At 42.7% G+C, this 18,736-nt stretch overlaps 1 protein-coding gene across 2 annotated transcripts in view; it reads left to right on the forward strand.

The window, feature by feature from the left end:
* ZMAT4 (zinc finger matrin-type 4) overlaps positions 1-16,839 on the forward strand; it is a 367,445-nt gene extending 350,606 nt beyond the window's left edge. For both annotated transcript variants that reach the window (XM_075843052.1, XM_075843051.1), the window contains one exon: positions 11,829-16,839. In XM_075843052.1, coding sequence (XP_075699167.1) covers positions 11,829-11,956 — 128 coding nt within the window. In that variant the 3' untranslated portion in view covers positions 11,957-16,839. The remainder of the gene's footprint in view (positions 1-11,828) is intronic.
* The last annotated feature ends 1,897 nt before the right edge of the window (positions 16,840-18,736 follow it).

Here is an 18,736-nt window from a genome sequence, read left to right on the forward strand (position 1 = left end):
CAGTTTGCCTTTCTAGGATATGCAGTAGAACAATACAGACAGGCAGGAATCCCACAGGGTGATATTTAGAAATTTTCCATAACTGCATTGACTTTCCGATATGGGATAAACCTTCACTCCAAAGCCAAATGGCCGAAACCATAGAATCCTACAAAGTAAGTGTCAAGTGCTAGGAAAGTATCCGTTCATTAATATGGCAAAATCTTGTCCATCGTAACGTTACCGGCCGCACAGCAATGAAGCGGTGGCACTCTTAAAGAGGCTCTGTCACCAGATTTTGCAACCCCTATCTGCTATTGCAGCAGATAGGCGCTGCAATGTAGATTACAGTAACGTTTTTATTTTTAAAAAACGAGCATTTTTGGCCAAGTTATGACCATTTTTGTAGTTATGCAAATGAGGCTTGCAAAAGTCCAAGTGGGTGTGTTTAAAAGTAAAAGTCCAACTGGGCGTGTATTATGTGCGTACATCGGGGCGTTTTTAATACTTTTACTAGCTGGGCGCTCTGACGAGAAGTATCATCCACTTCTCTTCAGAACGCCCAGCTTCTGGCAGTGCAGATCTGTGACGTCACTCACAGGTCCTGCATCGTGTCGGACACATCGGCACCAGAGGCTACAGTTGATTCTGCAGCAGCATCGGCGTTAGCAGGTAAGTCGATGTAGCTACTTACCTGCAAACGCCGATGCTGCTGCAGAATCATCTGTAGCCTCTGGTGCCGATGTGTCCTCGCTCGTCTGACACGATGCAGGACCTGTGAGTGACGACACAGCGTGATCTCTCGAGAACACGCTGTGTCTGCACTGCCAGAAGCTGGGCGTTCTGAAGAGAAGTGGATGATACTTCTCATCAGAACGGCCAGCTAGTAAAAGTATTAAAAACGCCCCGATGTACGCACATAATACACGCCCACTTGGACTTTTACTTTTAAACACACCCACTTGGACTTTTGCAAGCCTCATTTGCATAACTACAAAAATGGTCATAACTTGGCCAAAAATGCTCGTTTTTTAAAAATAAAAACTTTACTGTAATCTACATTGCAGCGCCGATCTGCTGCAATAGCAGATAGGGGTTGCAAAATCTGGTGACAGAGCCTCTTTAAGCTTGCCATTGTGACAGAGCATCATCCACTTTACTGAAGATCCTCACTCCTGTGCTTGCAGAGGTTGCTCAGAAACATGACTGCTTTCTTCCAGAAACAGCACCACACCTGTACATGGGTTGTGTCTGGTATTGCGATTTGGCTTCATCAAAGTGAATGGGACGGAGCATCCATCCTGTGCAGATATAGACAAACTCTGATGTACAAATACACACATAGGCAGAGATACTTACCCATTGCCAGATACTCTGGTTCCCCGGCAGATCCATAGCTTCCCTGTCAGGATGGGCTCCACAAAATTCCTCTTGTGGACCTGTGTGTGCCGGATCATTACAGCTGACACATGTGAACACATCAACAGCTCAGTTGGCTTGTCGAAGCGTTGGAAAATGGAAGCGGTTGACCCCTGCTCCAACGGATACAAGGAACTCATGTGCCGTACAGTGATAGGGGCAGGCAGAGATAGAGGGGCAGGCAGAGATAGAGAGGCAGGCAGGGATAGAGGGGCATGCAGAGATAGAAAGACAGAAAAGGAGTGAGAGAAGGAAAGACATGGGAAGAAAGAAAAGAGAGAATTGTTGTAGGTTACTACTGCAGTATTTTTCATGGATGTTGGACCATGTAATAAAATTTCTTCAGAAGTTCAGTACAATGTTTATTCTATAATTTCTCCGGCCCCTCGCACCAATACAGACCTTTCCTTGCTCCATTCATTCTTGATTGAGCTTCATGCTTATTACAGAACGGGTCTTAATAGATTGAGAAATTAAGATTCACAATTTAGCGTGGACTGGAAACTATTACGTAGGGTTGATTGGAAAATCAAATTCTGGACCATGCAGGAATCCTTCTCCTAATCATTATCTGTCATCTCCGGACACTCTTCAATATTTCAATGTATGAGATGGAGCGTATGCATGCAGCCAGGCCAATCACTCCTTAATTAGTAGAGGGAGTAGGTGTCACAATGTTTCCTGAGGGTGCTAACCATGCTGCCCTTTATCAATGTCAAAATAGCACAAGGGGTTAAAAGAATTGAAAGAAAAACTCCACTCACATGTCTACAATACGCAGTGGGAGAATGCATGGGACAAAATCTCTGTGCTGCCCGTATTCACTGTTACAGTGTAGCAGATGATCAGACATTTGTAGCATACGCTATGGATAGGTCATGAACGTCTACAGAGTTCACACGCGGAAACTGCTGCAAAAAACGGCCGATTGATTAGAACCGGAGGCAGGTGTTTTTTTTTCCCCTGGCAGCTTTTATCCACTCGCAGGGAAAAAGAAGCAGCATGTCCTTTCTTTACGCGGTTCTGTCTCTGACCTCCCATTGAAATCAATGGGAGTCAGAAAAAACCTGCCGCGCTAGTTTCCGAGTATTTTTCGTTGCGTTTTCTGGCTCTGGTCCTTGCATTAGCTTTAATGGCCGCGGTCGAAAAACGAGAGAAAAAAAGCACAGGCAGGTCAAAATCTGCCTCAAAATTCCTGAAGGAATTCTGAGGCAAATGTTTTTATTGCATGCAAGAAAAACTCTGTGTGAACAGGGCCTTATACTTTATCAGGACTAAACGTATCAAACCCAAGACCATAAGCAATTACAGCAGTTCTTTTTCCATATTTCCTTCTATGCTGCAAGATAATTCAAGAACTGAAATGTCACATAATGGGTCATATTTAGTTAATTAGCAGTTGCACCAATGATAACAAATTTTGCAAAGTCTAGTACTGTATCGAATGGTTAATAAGTCCTGTGCCAGCCGCTTTTAATAAGTATTGACAATAGCGTTAAGGGGGTGAATAAGAGCGAGAATCGCATTTGAGAACACATATTCAGATCCTGACCCAGCTAAGGCTAGACAGTTCCACGTGGCTCAAATCACATGATGAGATGAGGACAACTTAAGGACTTATATTTGTAGCCCTTTAACATCATTTTGTTTTCTAACCTCAGATAAGTCCAACATTTTCTGGTGATTAGCTTCACAACATATCTTTATAGCAGTCGGAAACCCCATTTTTATGCAATGGACCTCTTAATCCCCTGCATAGACAGAGTTAAAGGGGTTGTCCACTACCGGACAACTGATGACCTATCAACCGGACAAGGTCCTCAGTACATGTGTGTAGCTACGACACCTGAACCTTGCACCGATCAGCCGCTCCGGAGGCCTGCGGGCACCGGATGTTATTCCCATTATGTGATTTACAAAGCTGGAAGGAGTTGGCTCCGTACATAGCATAGCGGCCGTGCTGCAGAACTGCAGCTCTGCTCCTATTCACTTGAATACTGCAGCTCGGCCGCGATTCCGTGGCCGGAGCCAACTACTTCCGGCATGTTCATCTGGTGCCCGGGGCTGATCGGTGTGGGATCTGGATGTCTGACCCCCACAGATCATGAACTGTAGGCCTATCCGGTGAATTGGTCACCAGTTGTCCAGAAGTGGACAACCCCTTTAAGTGCTAAAATTCGAGCTGCCTGCAGCCACCACTAGAGGGCGCTTACTGCATACGGTTTATGACTTGAAATCACGAATGAAACATTATGCAGTGGGCTCTAAAGGTCCCCCTAGTGGTGGCTGAAGACGACTATTAGATGCTGTATTACTGAGGTATATAGGAAGAATATAGTGTCTATGGGCTCAGGTTGTGTGCATGATCCTTTAAGATTAAAGAGTTTTTCCAGTGGCCTCTTTTTATGGCAGAATTATCTCGGTCACGATTGAATTATTTAAAAGCATTATTTTCATTACTCTGAAATACTAGCGGGACAGTAAATGTACCTGTATTTTATGACTACGGGCTGTCAAGACGCAGTAAATAACTCTGGATCCGAAGAAATGGATGTGAACAGGGGAATAAGACGAGATGAATGTCTATCAGTCTATCATTACTGGAACATCAGTGTAATGTAATAGTCATACGTCTTCCACCTCTTCACATTTCTTATGACACCAGAACAGAGCTAAGGAAGGGCATGTCTGTATAAACCCAACATGAAACAAAGAGCTCCAGTGAAAAAAAACACACTATAGGTCTTCACTTCTTGTACATTATCAAAGTTTTCTATGCCCTGTATTCACAGTAACAGTATGATTTCTACATTGTAGCAACTTGTGGCGGTTATCTCGGTTATCCATTTTTTTTCTTTAAGGCTGGGTTCACGCATCACAGTCAAAACACCTTTTTTTTTTACGTGAACCAGATTGAGAGATTATGCATTTAAAGGGTAACTAAACGTTCAACAAACTTCTGACATGTCATAGTGAAAGGTCAGAAGTTTTGATTGGTGGTGGTCCAAGCACTGTGACTCCCACCAATCGCTAAAACAAAGCTGCAGAAGTGCTCGTGTGAGCGCTCAACCGCTTTGTCTCTGTTCAGCTATTTCCGGAAAGCCGATGTATCGGAGTACAGGCTCAAAGACTTTCTATTGAGTCCGTACTCCGCTACATTGATTTCTGGAAATAGCTGAACAGAAACAAAGCGGCTGAGCGCTCACACGAGCACTTCTCCAGCTTCGTTTTAGCGATTGGTGGGGGTCTCAGTGCTCGGACTAATCAAAACTTCCTACATGTCACTATGGTATGTCAGAAGTTTGTTGAACGTTTGCTTCAGAATTGTAGAATTTAAAGGGTAACCAATGATCATTGGAGTTTTATATGGGGTTTAATTAAAGGGATTGTCCAGGATTAGAAAAATGGGACTGCTGTTTTGTTTTTTTTCACCATGAAACAGCTCTCCACTCTTGGGCTGTGTGTGTGGTATTGCACTTTATGTCTGCAAAACCATGCACAGCCCATGGACAAGAGTGGCGCGGTTTCTGGAAAAAATATTTTATTCACTGGAGTTTTTTTTTTTTCAAGTGCGGCAGGGAGCAACACAAGTAATGGGACAAGAAAAAGTGCAACCAAAAATTAATACTCATTTTTCCAGAGAGTTTTTAGTCTTATAGATGTTCCTACAATGGATGTTCTGGGCTTCAGTTGTGGTTTTTACAATTGGTTTTACCCCACGTAGATCAATGAAGAAAAAAAAAAAAAAAAGTAAAAGCCGGGCCTGACATTTATCATCACTATGGGAAGGACTACAAGATGACATGTCTGGATCACTTTTTGTAACTAAGGAGGCACGTAGGGGCAGAATTACTATACAAATTGGGCCAGAATTCTAGCATGCTGTTGACATGAACTGTTTTAGACACTTTATGCACCACACTTGGCCGTAGGGCGTGGCTTAGTTGGAAATGGGGCGTGGTCTAGCAGAAAGAGGCATGGCTTTAAGCCAATCAAGAAGTGAGATAAGGAAGGGATAATTATCGAACATGTCCAGCTAGGTGCGCCAAATTTCCAGCATGCACCGCTTTGATAAGTTTGGCGGTATGGCTTACCCCTAAACTTTTAGGGTATGCTCACACAGAGTTTATTAACACTCTTTTTGACGTGGAAACCGCACCAAAAAACGTCCGAAAACTCCTCCCATTGATTTCAATGGGCAGCAGAGGCGTGGTTTTCCTGCAAGTGGAAAAAGAAGCGTCATGCCCTTTCTTCAGGCGTTTCAGTCTCTGACCTCCCATCGACATCCATGGGAGGCATAGAAGCGGTTTTCGCTGCATTTTTTGCCTGCGGCACTCAATGGCCACGAACGAAAAACGCTGCGTAAAACGCCGCAAAAAACGTGGCAAAGGGTACAGGCAGATCAAAATCTGCCTCAAAATTTCAGAAGGAATTTTGAGGCAGATTTTTCCATCTGCAAAAAACTGTGTGAATTAGGCCTTAGACAGTCCTTGCTTTTAGGCTTAGTGTTAATCAGGGGCGTAACTAGGAAAGACTGGGCCCAATAGCAAACTCTTTACCGGGGCCCTGCCACCCCGGGTGCCACAAGCAGCCCCCCTTATAGTGTCCCCTGTAGAATGTGCCATACAGCCTCCCTGTAGACAGTGCTATATAGCCCCGCCTATAGACAGTGTAACACTCCATTTGTAGATAGCGCCCCCACCTCCCCCTTGTAGATAGTGCCATACAGCCCCCCTGTAGATATCGCCATAAAGCTCCCACTGTATATAGTGCCACACAGCCCCACTCCCTTGTATACAGTGCTCACAGCCCCCCTTCGTAGAAAGTGCTGCACACAGACCCCTGTAGATTGCGCCACACTCAGCCCCTTGTAGAGCCACAGCCCTCCCCCTTGTAAATAGTGGCATACAGTTCCCCCATGTGTATAGTGCCACACAGCTCCCCCTTGTGTATAGTGCCACACAGCCCCCCTTTGTGTATAGTGCCACACAGCCTCCCCCCTTGTGTATAGTGCCACAAGGCAATGGCGCATCCGAGAAAGTTGTATCAGCCAGGGAGATGTCACTCAAACATAGAAAGGTGGGTTTGGAGGCAGGACTATGTGACTCTTCAGGATAGCGGCACCGCCCCATGCCCCTCTAATGAGTAATTAGCATATAGCGAGCGCCGTTTTAAAAGTGGATTTTAAGGATTTTGCTGCTTCTGAAAAAAACATACAAGGGAATGTTTGGAAATATTGTCAGGTCATGTATCAACGCATGGTGGCAGTTCAAGGGGTTAAAACTACCTGACCGATTCCTATTAAATTTACAATGTCTCTTATAAGCTCTGACATATATACAGTACCAGAACCAAGCTCTGTACACAAAGCGCTAGAACCAAGCTCTGACATATATACAGCACCAGAACAACGCTCAGTTCATATATACAGCACTAGAACCAAGCCCATACATATATACAGCACCAGAACCAACATCAGTACATAAATACAGCACCATAACCAACCTCAGTACATAAATACAACACTACAACCATAGCTCAGTACGTATATACAGCACCAGAACCAAAGTCATTACATATATACACAGCACCAAAACCAATCTCATACGTATATACAGCATCAGAACCAACATCAGTACATATATACAACCCCAGAACAAATACAGCTCAATTTAGTGCAACCCCTGCCGTATATGTTTGTACAGCGTAAAACTACAGCTCCCAGCATGGACCGAACAATAGTAAGGATATGCTGGGAGATGCTGTTTCACAAAAAAATATCATATCATAATCATCTCGCTGCAGATCACACAGTGACTACAATACGGACTAGAGGCAGAATAAACATTTACATTAAGTGATTCACCGGTCACGTCTCAGATTCTAGTTCTTTTCTTCTCCCCCCAGTCCAGACCTCTATGATGGATTTCTACCGACCATGACCAATTTCTGCAGTTTTCCGCTCAGATGTCTTCAGCTTCTCACTTTTAAAACATTTCTGCACCTATAAACAAAGTTAAAATTCTCAACACCTCTAAATATAATAAAGCACCATACACTGCACCTCAAACTATAATAGCGCCATACACTGTGTCCCTGATTATAATAGTACCATACACTGTGTGTCACACACACACACACACACCGTGCCCCCTGTAGATAGTGACCCCCATAGAGCCTCTGTAGATAGTGACCTATATAGAAGCCCCTGTAGAGTGTCCTACATAGAAACATAGAAGCCCCTATAGATAGTGCCCACATATTCACTCCAGAGCTGCAAGGAAATAGTGCTAACCACTGAGCCACCGTGCTGCCCTACATATAGCTTCTCCTATAGATAGTGCTCCACGTATAGCCCACATCTGTAGATAGTGTCTCATAGCTCCCCCTGTATATAGTGTCCCACATATAGCCCAGCCCTGTAGACTGTGCACTACATATAGCTACCCTGTTGCTGGTGCCCCACAGGTAACCCACCCCTATAGAAAGTACCCTAAAAAAATAGCTCCCCTATAGATAGTGGCCCACATATAGAGCCCCCTGTAGATAGTGGCCCACATATAGAGCCCCCTGTAGATAGTGGCCCACATATAGAGCCCCCTGTATATAGTGGCCCACATAGAGCCCCCTGTATATAGTGACCCACATCCCCACATATAGACCCCCCCTGTAGATAGACCCCCCCTGTAGACCCCCCCTGTAGATAGAAGAAAAATATATAAACTTTACATACTCACATGATCCCATTCCCACGCTGTTCACTGGCGAGGCAGACATGCTCTCTTCTGAGCATGTCTGCTGGAGCTGAACGAGCGTCGTCCAATGACGCTGATTGGCGGGGCAGAATGACTTGCCCCGTCAATCAGCACCTTCCAAGCATGGAAGCGGCGCGATGATGTAATCGCGCCGCTAGCCAGTGCGAATGCATGTATTTGCCTGCCGCTAGCACCCAGGCCCCCTCCGGTGCTAGCGACACCTACAGGCATGAGAGGGCCTGTGTCGCCCAGCCCATACTTGGAGGCTCGGCGGCGCGGGCCCCATAGTAGCGGCGCTACCGCGATAGTTGCGCCACTGGTGTTAATGTGTCGTTCTTACTGATGACATGTCAAATTGCCATGGTGGCCAATTGCGGCATGCAACAGAGGTGATGTCCGTATAGAAGACATGACTGCCACTGTCTGATGACATATTGTCCGTATGGAGAAACGGTTGATATATGTTTATACACGGCAGATTTGTTGCAGATTTTGGGTTCGGAAAAACGGTTGCGTCTGAATATACCCTTAGGGTTTCACAGTGGCGTCTCTAGATGATTTTGGGTTCCCTGGCCTGAAGAGATTTGGGAACCGTTGCATTATCCGATGAGTAGATTTGATCTTTGCACAAATGACCTCCCCCCCACAAGGCTCCATAGAAACTTGCAAAATAAAATAACCTACGATGGGTGAAAGGGAAATGACACAAAGCAGTTTCGTATATATAGACTATCGCCATGTCCTGCTCTAATCCCCGAGACATCATTGCAGTTTAGTTTGATGACCTGACTTTGCTTTTCATCCTGTTTGGAAACTAATCCAGGATTAGACTTGATTAGTTTCCAGCCTTATTTACTGTAGGGAGGATTTAAAGTTTAGAAACAAAATCTCACATTCCCGTCCTGAAGGCAAACACAACCTGGTCAACAAGAGAAAAGCGGCAAGTCAAGTAACAGTGAGGAACATATGTGAGGTAACCGGGTAAAAATGGATTCATTGGAGGAGATTTATCAAAACTAGTGCAAGGGAGAACTGGGGCAATTGCCCATGGCAGCCAATGAGATTTCATGTCTTAGAGGTAATTGTGAAAATATAAAGCAGCAATCTGATTGGTTGATAGGGGAACTGCTCCAGTTTTCCCTTGCACTAGTTTTGCTAAATCTCCTCCATTATGTACAATTTGTCCCAAAGCGTTCCCATATCACTACTCTCATATATCGCCTACATAACTAGGCAGACGCTTGAAGCTTCAGGGCCCCAATGCACACTCTGTAACAGTACTCCCACCTACCATTTAGAATACTGCGGTCATCTGGGGCTCTTGGGCCCCCTCAGGCAACACTGTCCGGCCTCTACTTCTGCACCACCTATAGCTACGCCCCTGAGGAGCAGAGATGTATCACAGCAAAATGACGTATTTGCCATTCAAGAGTCTTGGTGACAATTCATGTGAACGCTGTAATGTCGGCCATGCACCAAATATACATTATGTGCATAACGGTCGAGGTAGGCATAAAAAATTGGGCTAAGAAAAGTCCCAAATCTATAGGTATGTGTGCTCTCTTGGCTCAAAGTATTGTGCACCAGCCAAAAGAGAAAATGTGTCTAACATGTCTAGAGAATTGTGCCAAATCTATACTGTGCAATTGTTCCTGATTTATCAGAACAATATCCATGCATGTATATTCTTTCAGTATGTGCGCGAATGAAAAAATATTGGCGCACACATCTGATCAGGGAGCGGGCATGGAACCATTAGTTTATTGCTAATTTAAAAGGATTGTCCATGATAATATAAAAAGGTAAAAATTTATTTTACAAAAAACAGCGCCACTCCTGCTTATAGGCAGTGTCTAGTAATACAGCTCAGTCCCACTCATTTGATTGCTGCAATACCAGATTCAGCCCCAAAACAAGAGTTTCTAATCTTAAATAAACCTGTGGATCCTTTTTTTCAGTAATGTCCAGAAAAATAGGGAGTTCTATTCATTCCAGGATTAACCTTCACACATACAAACCCACTGATGTGACTTATCTGGAAACTCTTTCCATTTTTGAATAAAGCGGTTTAGAGAACTTTTTTGGCAGCGAGACCTATTTCCAGAGGATGGGTGGTAAGGTTGGCACAGAAAAAGGCTAACGCTCACAGTAATATAAACCCTTTGTGCTGATCTAGTATAGAGACATACTGTAGTAATTAAATTTACCACCAGCAAGTAACGCAAAAAAAAAGTACTGAGCAATGATGAGCCAGCAGCAAAATGACTGCCAGCCCATCGCGCGGTGCTGCCTCTGCTATACTATTGTAAATGTTACCTTGTATTGTTTCCCTGACCATTAGTATTTCCACATAATCCCCAATATGGTGCTCAAGTAAATAGCAGAGCAGGAAAATGCGTTATTTTATCAGATATTATGCTGGGAATAACAATTAAAAATATTTTTATAGAGCAAAAAAAAAAAAAAAGAAGAAGATTCAGCAATGTCCAGAGCAGGATGGATCGGTTATTAAGAATTTCAATTAATTCGTTAATAAATTGTCAGGGGTTGTCTGTCCCCCCTCCCCCAGAAATAGCGCCTTTCCTGTCCATGGGCTAGGTCTCTCACTTGAATAGGGCTGAGCTGTAATACCACATACAACCCATGGACAAGAGTGGCACTGTTTCTGAAAGCAAATATTTTTCTCATCTCATATAAACCCTTTTATGTATATCTTCTGGTGGTGCTATAAAATGCCCTAGTAGATGTGGACTAGTGTCAATTAGGTGTCTGAAGTCTTGTATACCCTCACGTGTCCTTCTTGTCCAGGCAGAAACACTTATGCGCCCTTGATTCAATAGAAGCAGGGAGCTCAGGATGAGCAGGTTTCATCCAGGTAGGGGAGGGCCACAGTACATGGAACTATGAGAGAACACAGAAAGCAAATTCATGTAACATCTTGGTGCATTCTGACACATATGTATGTTTTAAAGGGGCTGTCCGCTTTGGACACTACCAGTTTGGAAGAAAGGTCCCCTGGAAATAAGCAGATCAAAGTTTTACCTCTCTTAGAACTCCAAGTATCTATGTGTGGAATCCTAACAGGAAGTGTTCAATTTCCCTGCAGCACCACCACAGGGGAAATGAAGCATTACACAGTGACCATTAATATCAATGGGTTGTTTGTAAAATACAGGACAGGACAGGTCCTTCAGAGTGAGAGATGCTCTTTGTAACCATACTTCACAAAAGATGAGGAACCTGAGCATGGGAACCCCATCTATAAATCAGAATTGCTTAATAGGGAGTATGAAAATGGGGTTCCTAAACTGGACAATCCCTATAAGGCACCATGATGTACATGCCTGTAGTCACAAGGGTGCAGCAGATCTGTCTGCGCAATCTACCGGGAGAAAATGGCGGGCGATTGACAGCCACATTCCTGTTGCAATAGCTAGGGTTGTAGGAAACTCTGATCCTGGCCATTTAACCCCTTAGATGCCACATTAGATACGGATTGCAGAATCGGAGTATTAAAAAATATAAGGAGAGTACTACCTTTGTTTCACCCCCATCAGATGATCACTGGGGTTGAGAAAGGCGTCAATGGCTGTCCCATAGTACATAATATCTTGAGTAGGTATGAATAGACTGAAGACATACATTTTACTAAATATCTTTTGTTCTTCTTGGCAGGAAAGGACAATGACAGTGGAAGAAGCTCTCTGAGTCCACCGCAGGTCACAGAAGAGACAGGGGAATGTTCTCCAGAGAATAACTTCTTCTCCATTATGGTCACAGAAGAAACTCACATTCTGTGCTGAGGAACTCGCAACCATTACGCAGACTCTCTCGTAACTAGTACACAGCACAAGAAAGGGCTTGGTTTTTCTTAAAGAAACGAGCATGGATTGACCTCAAGAACTTAACTTGTTCCTGCCAAGTTCATCGATCATTAAAGTTTGTGGGATCCAATGGCAGGTTATTGGTGGATTTTGTGGCTTCAGACTATTCCGCTCATCTTGAGCCAGCTCTTTGGAAATTTTAAGCATAATTGCAAGGCATTTAAGACATAAAACCTTCACGTTGGTTCCCTTGGTAAGGACCTTATAGGAAAACATGATCTCTAGATGCATCTACGAGACCTGAATGAGTTAATTGAAAAGTTCACATTGAAAGCTGATTTTGCCCATAGACTATGGAAAGAAGATATCTGGACAGCTCCTCAATATACGTCTTGTTTGACCTTTTACCATCAACTTCCTTTTTAACTCTTCTTATAAATCATTGCTGAAAGGTCAGAAGAAAATCGGATTTAGCTTGAGTGCAACAATCCCACCGGCTGTGCAAGTCTCTAGAATAGATGGGGCTGCCTAGAAGTTACTTAGACTCTACATGGGTCTTCCATCCTGTTGCCGGAAATGAAGTATGACCTGCTGCGATATGGACAAGTCAGCCATACTAATAGTCCTAGCCTCTATGGATTGATGGAATGGAGCATGAACACACTAGGAGGATACAGATGGCATACACGTATACACAATTCCAGCAGGATCGGCGTCTATTGCTCTTTAGACCAATTTACACGGTGGAATGAGTGCAAATGGGGGGGCACTATGGAGACATGGACTGTTAAGGAATAAGCATATTTTACATTCTCCCCCCTTATTGTTATTCATTAATCTGCCTGCAAGCAACTTATACAAGGAATAGTTTTTAGTTTTCATCGCTCATCGGTACTCTGGTCTCAACACCACCCTTGTCCGGACTAATAATGCAGTTTGGATTTGTCTAGTTCGTCCGCTGCAGATTACAAGCTTCTGGTCAGTGCTGGGATTATGTAGCGCATATTTGTTTTGTCTTTTGTTTTATCACATTTTTCTTCAGAGGAGTCGTTCTGTGCTGGCAAGACAAGCCTGCAAATCCCTGCTAACATGAGATGATCTGACTTTGTAGTGTGATTTTCAGTATTTACAAGCTGCAAAATACTGGCATATAGGTTTCAAAGCGGTTTTAGGATTTGACTTAATACATAGGATGTGATTTTGTTTTTCAGATCTGATAATCTGATAATCAGGTTAAAAGTCAAAAAGACGAGCCTAGGCAGAAGAAGAATCCTTAAAGTCTATCATGTCCACGGATGGACATTTTCATTGATTATGTCGGTCCATAGTATTGTCCTTAATATATTTTTTGCTGATACAGAGCTCCAAATCCCCTGCATGAACATGGTTATATTATAAAATTCTGGTTGCCTCCAGTTACCACTAGAGGGAGCATAACGCAAACATTTATACTCTGGACTCAATAAGATAACAGTATGCAGTTAGCTCCCAAGCTCCCTCTAGTGGTGGCTGCAAGCAGTCCGAATTTAGTAATTGAACGCAATGGGGGGAAGTAAACAGCCTTCCACGCCAGTTTTCTGGTGTAGAAATTAAGCGAATGGTGACATTTCCCCTGTTCTTACCACTTTTAAAAACGTCTGTGGCGTTTCACAGAAAGTGGCGTGGCTACCTGGTGCAAATTATAGCGGAAATCTATGCCAGCTCTTGGCTGGCGTAGATTTAATTTAATGTCACGCGGACAGCCGAAGATGCAACAAATTTATTAGGAGGCATGTGAGTCTTAAAAAATTGTTGCATCTAACTCTAGCTTGTTTTTTATGGCATAGTCTTAATACATTTCCCCCAATGTCTATACAAGAGGCTAGAATATCCTTTAAAATGATTTTTTCCATCAGGGTACATAGATCTAAAATCGAGAGGGGTCCTCCACTGCTAATGCTTTGCTAGATTCAATACTATTTTTTTTTAAATGGTCATCAATTCATTTGAGTGTGCATTCCCCTTGAGGCCACGCGCAGCTTTCCCCAGCTGATCACCCGGGAGTTAGAGAAGCCGGACCGCTTTTAATATATAGATATATTTTTATTCCATTTAGTTTTCTTAAATCATATAAACTCCCAGCTACTGGGCAGGTCTTCATAAAAATTGCCACAAGGCAGATCTGAAATTACCTCCCCAAAAGCCTAATATATATATATATATTAGGTTCATAGCCTTGAACTTCTGTAGAAATGCACGCTCCAGCATAGTATCACTAAAGGTGCAATGTACATGTAATAATTGTTAACTGAAAACACCATCATTAATGGTTATTATGCGTTTGTTCCTAAAATAATCAGTCCAAATGGAAATTTCTTCCATCATCGATCCAGATTGAGGACAATCCTAGCGTTTAATCAGCTATTGTACAACAATATCTGCAGTACAAGGATGGGAAAAGATTTCCATATGGAGAATCATTCCCAACATTCCAAATATCTTGCTATGTTTGCCCCTTTACAGACCAGTGTCCAGATATCGAGTCTGTCCTGAGATCATAGGCAAATTTCACGGTTGATGCCTAGCTGTATGCATTATTTCAATGTGAACTTCTTAATACGTAGTTTTGCCTGTAGTGGCGCTGCAGGTAAATTGAGCACTTGCTGCAGGGTTCCCTTACAGATTACAGCTGATCACTTAGGGTCTCGGTGGCGGGACACCCGGTAATCAACTTCTTGCCGAGAGATCCTTCTAGCAAAAAGGGACTGTCCATAAACCCAAACAAACATCGAAGGCATAAAAAGCAATGTCACTAATTTTCAAAAACATTGGAAGTTGGGACATTTTGCCAGTGCCTGGTTTGGACAAGATTTTTTCCTATGTTCTATAACTCCAGGGCTTTATTTTGCTTATTCTTGTAGCTTTAAATTAGAACAGCAAGTAGGGAATTGAGCAGAGTGCAAAAATTCACGTCAATATGGCGAATAGTTCTGTTGTCGGAGATCACTGCCACCGGGGGGGGGGGGGTCTTCTATAGAGTGCAAGTCAGGGATATCATAATATTCCATTTACCGGAAATGTACTTGAGGGGGTTCCAAAAAAATCACTTCTGTCATGTCGTAGGTTCATTTATCTCCCATTATTGGTTAAGATTAGACCTCCACCGATCACACAGAGGATCGACCTGTTGTAAATTTAATTTTTGGGACCACCCCCTTCAATGACTGATGATACATTACTGTAAGAATAGCCACTTTTCCCATTCCCAGCACTGTATATTTCACAGGGTACTTGCCTATACTGTACAGAGCCATAGAGAAGAGAAGAAACTATTGAAATATACAGAACGTTGCCTTATTAAATAGCAATAGACAGGTATTATGGGTGGCGGGTATAGAGAGTCCATAAAGCATGATCAGAATGCCTTTTACAGTCCTGTAGAGGTGGCTCTTTACCCTGAGAACCCTATGAAAATGTCTCAAGGAAAAGGTGTCAATAATCCAGCATTTAAAAAAAACACAAAACTAAAATAAGTGTAATTTATATGGTAATTTTATTATTGTGCTTATATATTTGCAAAGTATTTAATAGAATGTCCATTGCTCCACCATATGTACAGATAAGTCGTATCCATCCATCATATTCCTGCCTCACACCACATTGGGTTTTGTGTGTAGCCTTGTAGGCAAGCAGATCAGACGAGAGAACCAATATGGCATAGGCTACATGCTCATGGCAAAGATCATTTGCTACGGTAGACGAAAATATCTACCAAAATCTTGTAGCGTGGGTCCTAAACCGCAGGACTCTTCTGTAATAGTATAAAAATGCACTATATAGCTAGAGTCTAATATAATGACGATTAATAGAGTGTCAGCTCTTTAGCCGGATTGCACAAGGCTAGTAGCAGGGGCATTCATAACATAGGGGGAACCCACTACGTCTCCTGTGGGACCCATAGAGATGGTATGGGAGGCAACCATGGTTTTCCCCATCATCCTTACTCATGGGCGGTGTCAAACTGTGCAGGACTCCTCCTCTGTATAGGAACCGCAGAGTTGGCATATAAGACATTAAGGTGCTGGGGTCATGCTGCTATCCTACAAGGCCACATGTACTATAGAGGTAGCCCCTGGAGCGGCTATGGAACCTGTGGAGGTCTGGGCCCAACTTGGTTAAGCCTCTGATTTACAACCGTTTTTAATGCATCAAACGGTTTTTTTATGCGTTTTTTAGACGTTTTTTTTTTAGCTGTTTTTCTATTTATCCAATGAAAAACGGTTCAAGAAGTGACATGCACTTTTTTAAAAACAGCCGCGTAAAAAACGTCTCGTGGGAACGGATCGTCGTTTTTCCCGTTGAATTCATTGGGCAGATGTTTGGAGGTGTTCAGCCACCATATTTTCAGCCTTTTTTTGGGGTGTTTACGGCTTGGAAAAACGGCTGAAAATAAGCCGTGTGAACAAACCCTTACTGTGGGGCTCCCTCTCCATTATGTGAACTTTTGGTTAGTGGTAACAACATATCAAGTTGTATTGATTTATTATACTGCAAGATAATAGGGTCTATTAAAAACAAAAAGGAAACTTGGTCTTTCAGAGACTTTAATCTTTCCTCTGAGATTCCCTAATGTCTAATGTCATTTATTTCCATTTGTGGACTCCCGTTTCTTTGCATTCTCCAGCTTCCTGTCTCATTGTAGAGCACATGACATTTCTGAAAGCACGACCTAATAGTGTTGTGGTGAGTTTTGTAGGGCACGTTGTGTGTTACACTATGGAAACAGGTTGTGTAATACTCTGTGTGGTTTACCCACCTAGATGCTTCTGTGAAACAAATGTATGTGCTAAAGAAAGTACAATAAAACGTAAATATGGACATTGGCACTGTGTGTGTGATTTATAACAGGGCCATGATTTACTGTACAACAAAATCAGATGCTCACATACGAATATTGTAGATATAGAGGTTGTGTAAGTTTAAAGTGCCATTCCACCCAACATCTTCACAATCCGCACGGTTAGACAACAGTGTTTCATTTTCACCTCTAGGGGGCCCAATCCTTATACTAGTGGTAAAAAGTTAGTTACAGGACTTTCAAATAGTATGAAACGCCAAACGGGTAGAATGGGACAGGAGTGCCAAGGCCACTTTAACCATAAGGCAAACAGTGCAGGTTCAACAGGCACACAGTGGAATCAGAATTAGATTAAAAAGCTATCATTTTGTGTCTACAGCTTCTATGGAGACCTATTTGTCTCCATGGTAACAGACTACAGACAAACCTGGTGTAGTCTAATACTGCAGTCATACTCCCCTTCACTTGTTCCCTACTTATTGCTAATCTACATTTGATAGGTAAGCAAGAAGAGAAAAATGGAAGGGAGTATGCGTCTTAATGACTGCCCATATGCCTTTTCATGACGGTCATCACACTTACTTATGCCACAGCGACGCCTTTTCACCAAACTGTCATAAGCCCAGGGTTTTGTGCTGTCTAAAGACAGCCGGGCTCCTGCTCTAATGGCCAGGATCTGAGTCAATAGCGACCGTGGCATCTAAGTGGTTTCAGAGGGAGGGGGCTCCCTCTGTCACCACATCCACACCCCTCGATGGTTTCCATGGCAGTCGGGGTCCTAACAAAGGACTAATAAAAAAAATCATAAGTAACCAAAAATGGTACCCTTAAAAAGGTCAAAAATAAGCCCTCATGCAGCGATGGCGGCAGGAAAAATATAAAGGGCAAAATATATATAAATTTTGTATTGCCGTAATCATAATGACCCGCAGAATAAAGTTGTTATTTATACCACATGGTAAACGGCATCAATTTAAAAACAAAAAATTATTTTGTAATTTCTGTTTGTTTCCATTACCCCCCGAAAATAAAGTTAATAAAAAAAAGTTAATAAATAAATGATCTATAACCCAAAATGGTGCCAAAAATTACAACTCGTTACTCAAAAAACAAAAAGCCCTCACACGGCTAGGTCTACGGGAAAAATAAAGCGCTATGGCTTTTCATTAATTTTATTTCATGCTTAGTCATTAAGACCCAAAATAGGCTGGCCACTAAAGGGTTAATATACATAACGACATGGAAAAAAAACAAAAAACACCAACAGAAGAAATGCTTCAACCTCTAATAGACATGTCAGTCGGTCACCACAATTACACTGCCAGTAATCCTCGGTTCACCACCTATTAGACTTGTGTAAATCCACGGCAGTCTGTAGATTCTAATATCTGGACTAAGGTCTCCAAAAATGGTAAACAATTCAATATAAATTTCAGCTGAGAGCAAATAACAAATCAGATGAAATAATGAAGAGCCTACAACCCATCAGATTCTGTTTGCTCCATAAAACAATGAGAAAGAGAATAATATTTCCCAACGCTTTCACCGAGAACGATCTGTTCCCAGTGTGAGATTCTGCTCGTACGGGAGGCGAGGACTCTTATTAGAATTACGAGAATCTTAAGTCATGAATAATAAAATACTGTATACTGTCATACAGGGATCACAAACGTTCCAATATAAGCAGCTCCTCAGGGGCAAACATTTTATACTAAATGTGGTTCAGGAGAATCATATAATGGTTATTATGACTACTATCCTAATATAGCACCAACATATCCCTCCGCGGTGTATAGTCAATGGATTTGTCTATGGCCATTAACAAATCGCAAGAACCATTAACACCTTCCCGACATCCGCCATATATATATATGGCGGAGGTGGGGTGGGGGACTATGGGGTAGGCTCACGGACTGAGCCTG

The sequence above is a fragment of the Rhinoderma darwinii genome, chromosome 11, assembly GCF_050947455.1.
Source record: "Rhinoderma darwinii isolate aRhiDar2 chromosome 11, aRhiDar2.hap1, whole genome shotgun sequence".
NCBI classification, from domain to species: domain Eukaryota; kingdom Metazoa; phylum Chordata; class Amphibia; order Anura; family Rhinodermatidae; genus Rhinoderma; species Rhinoderma darwinii.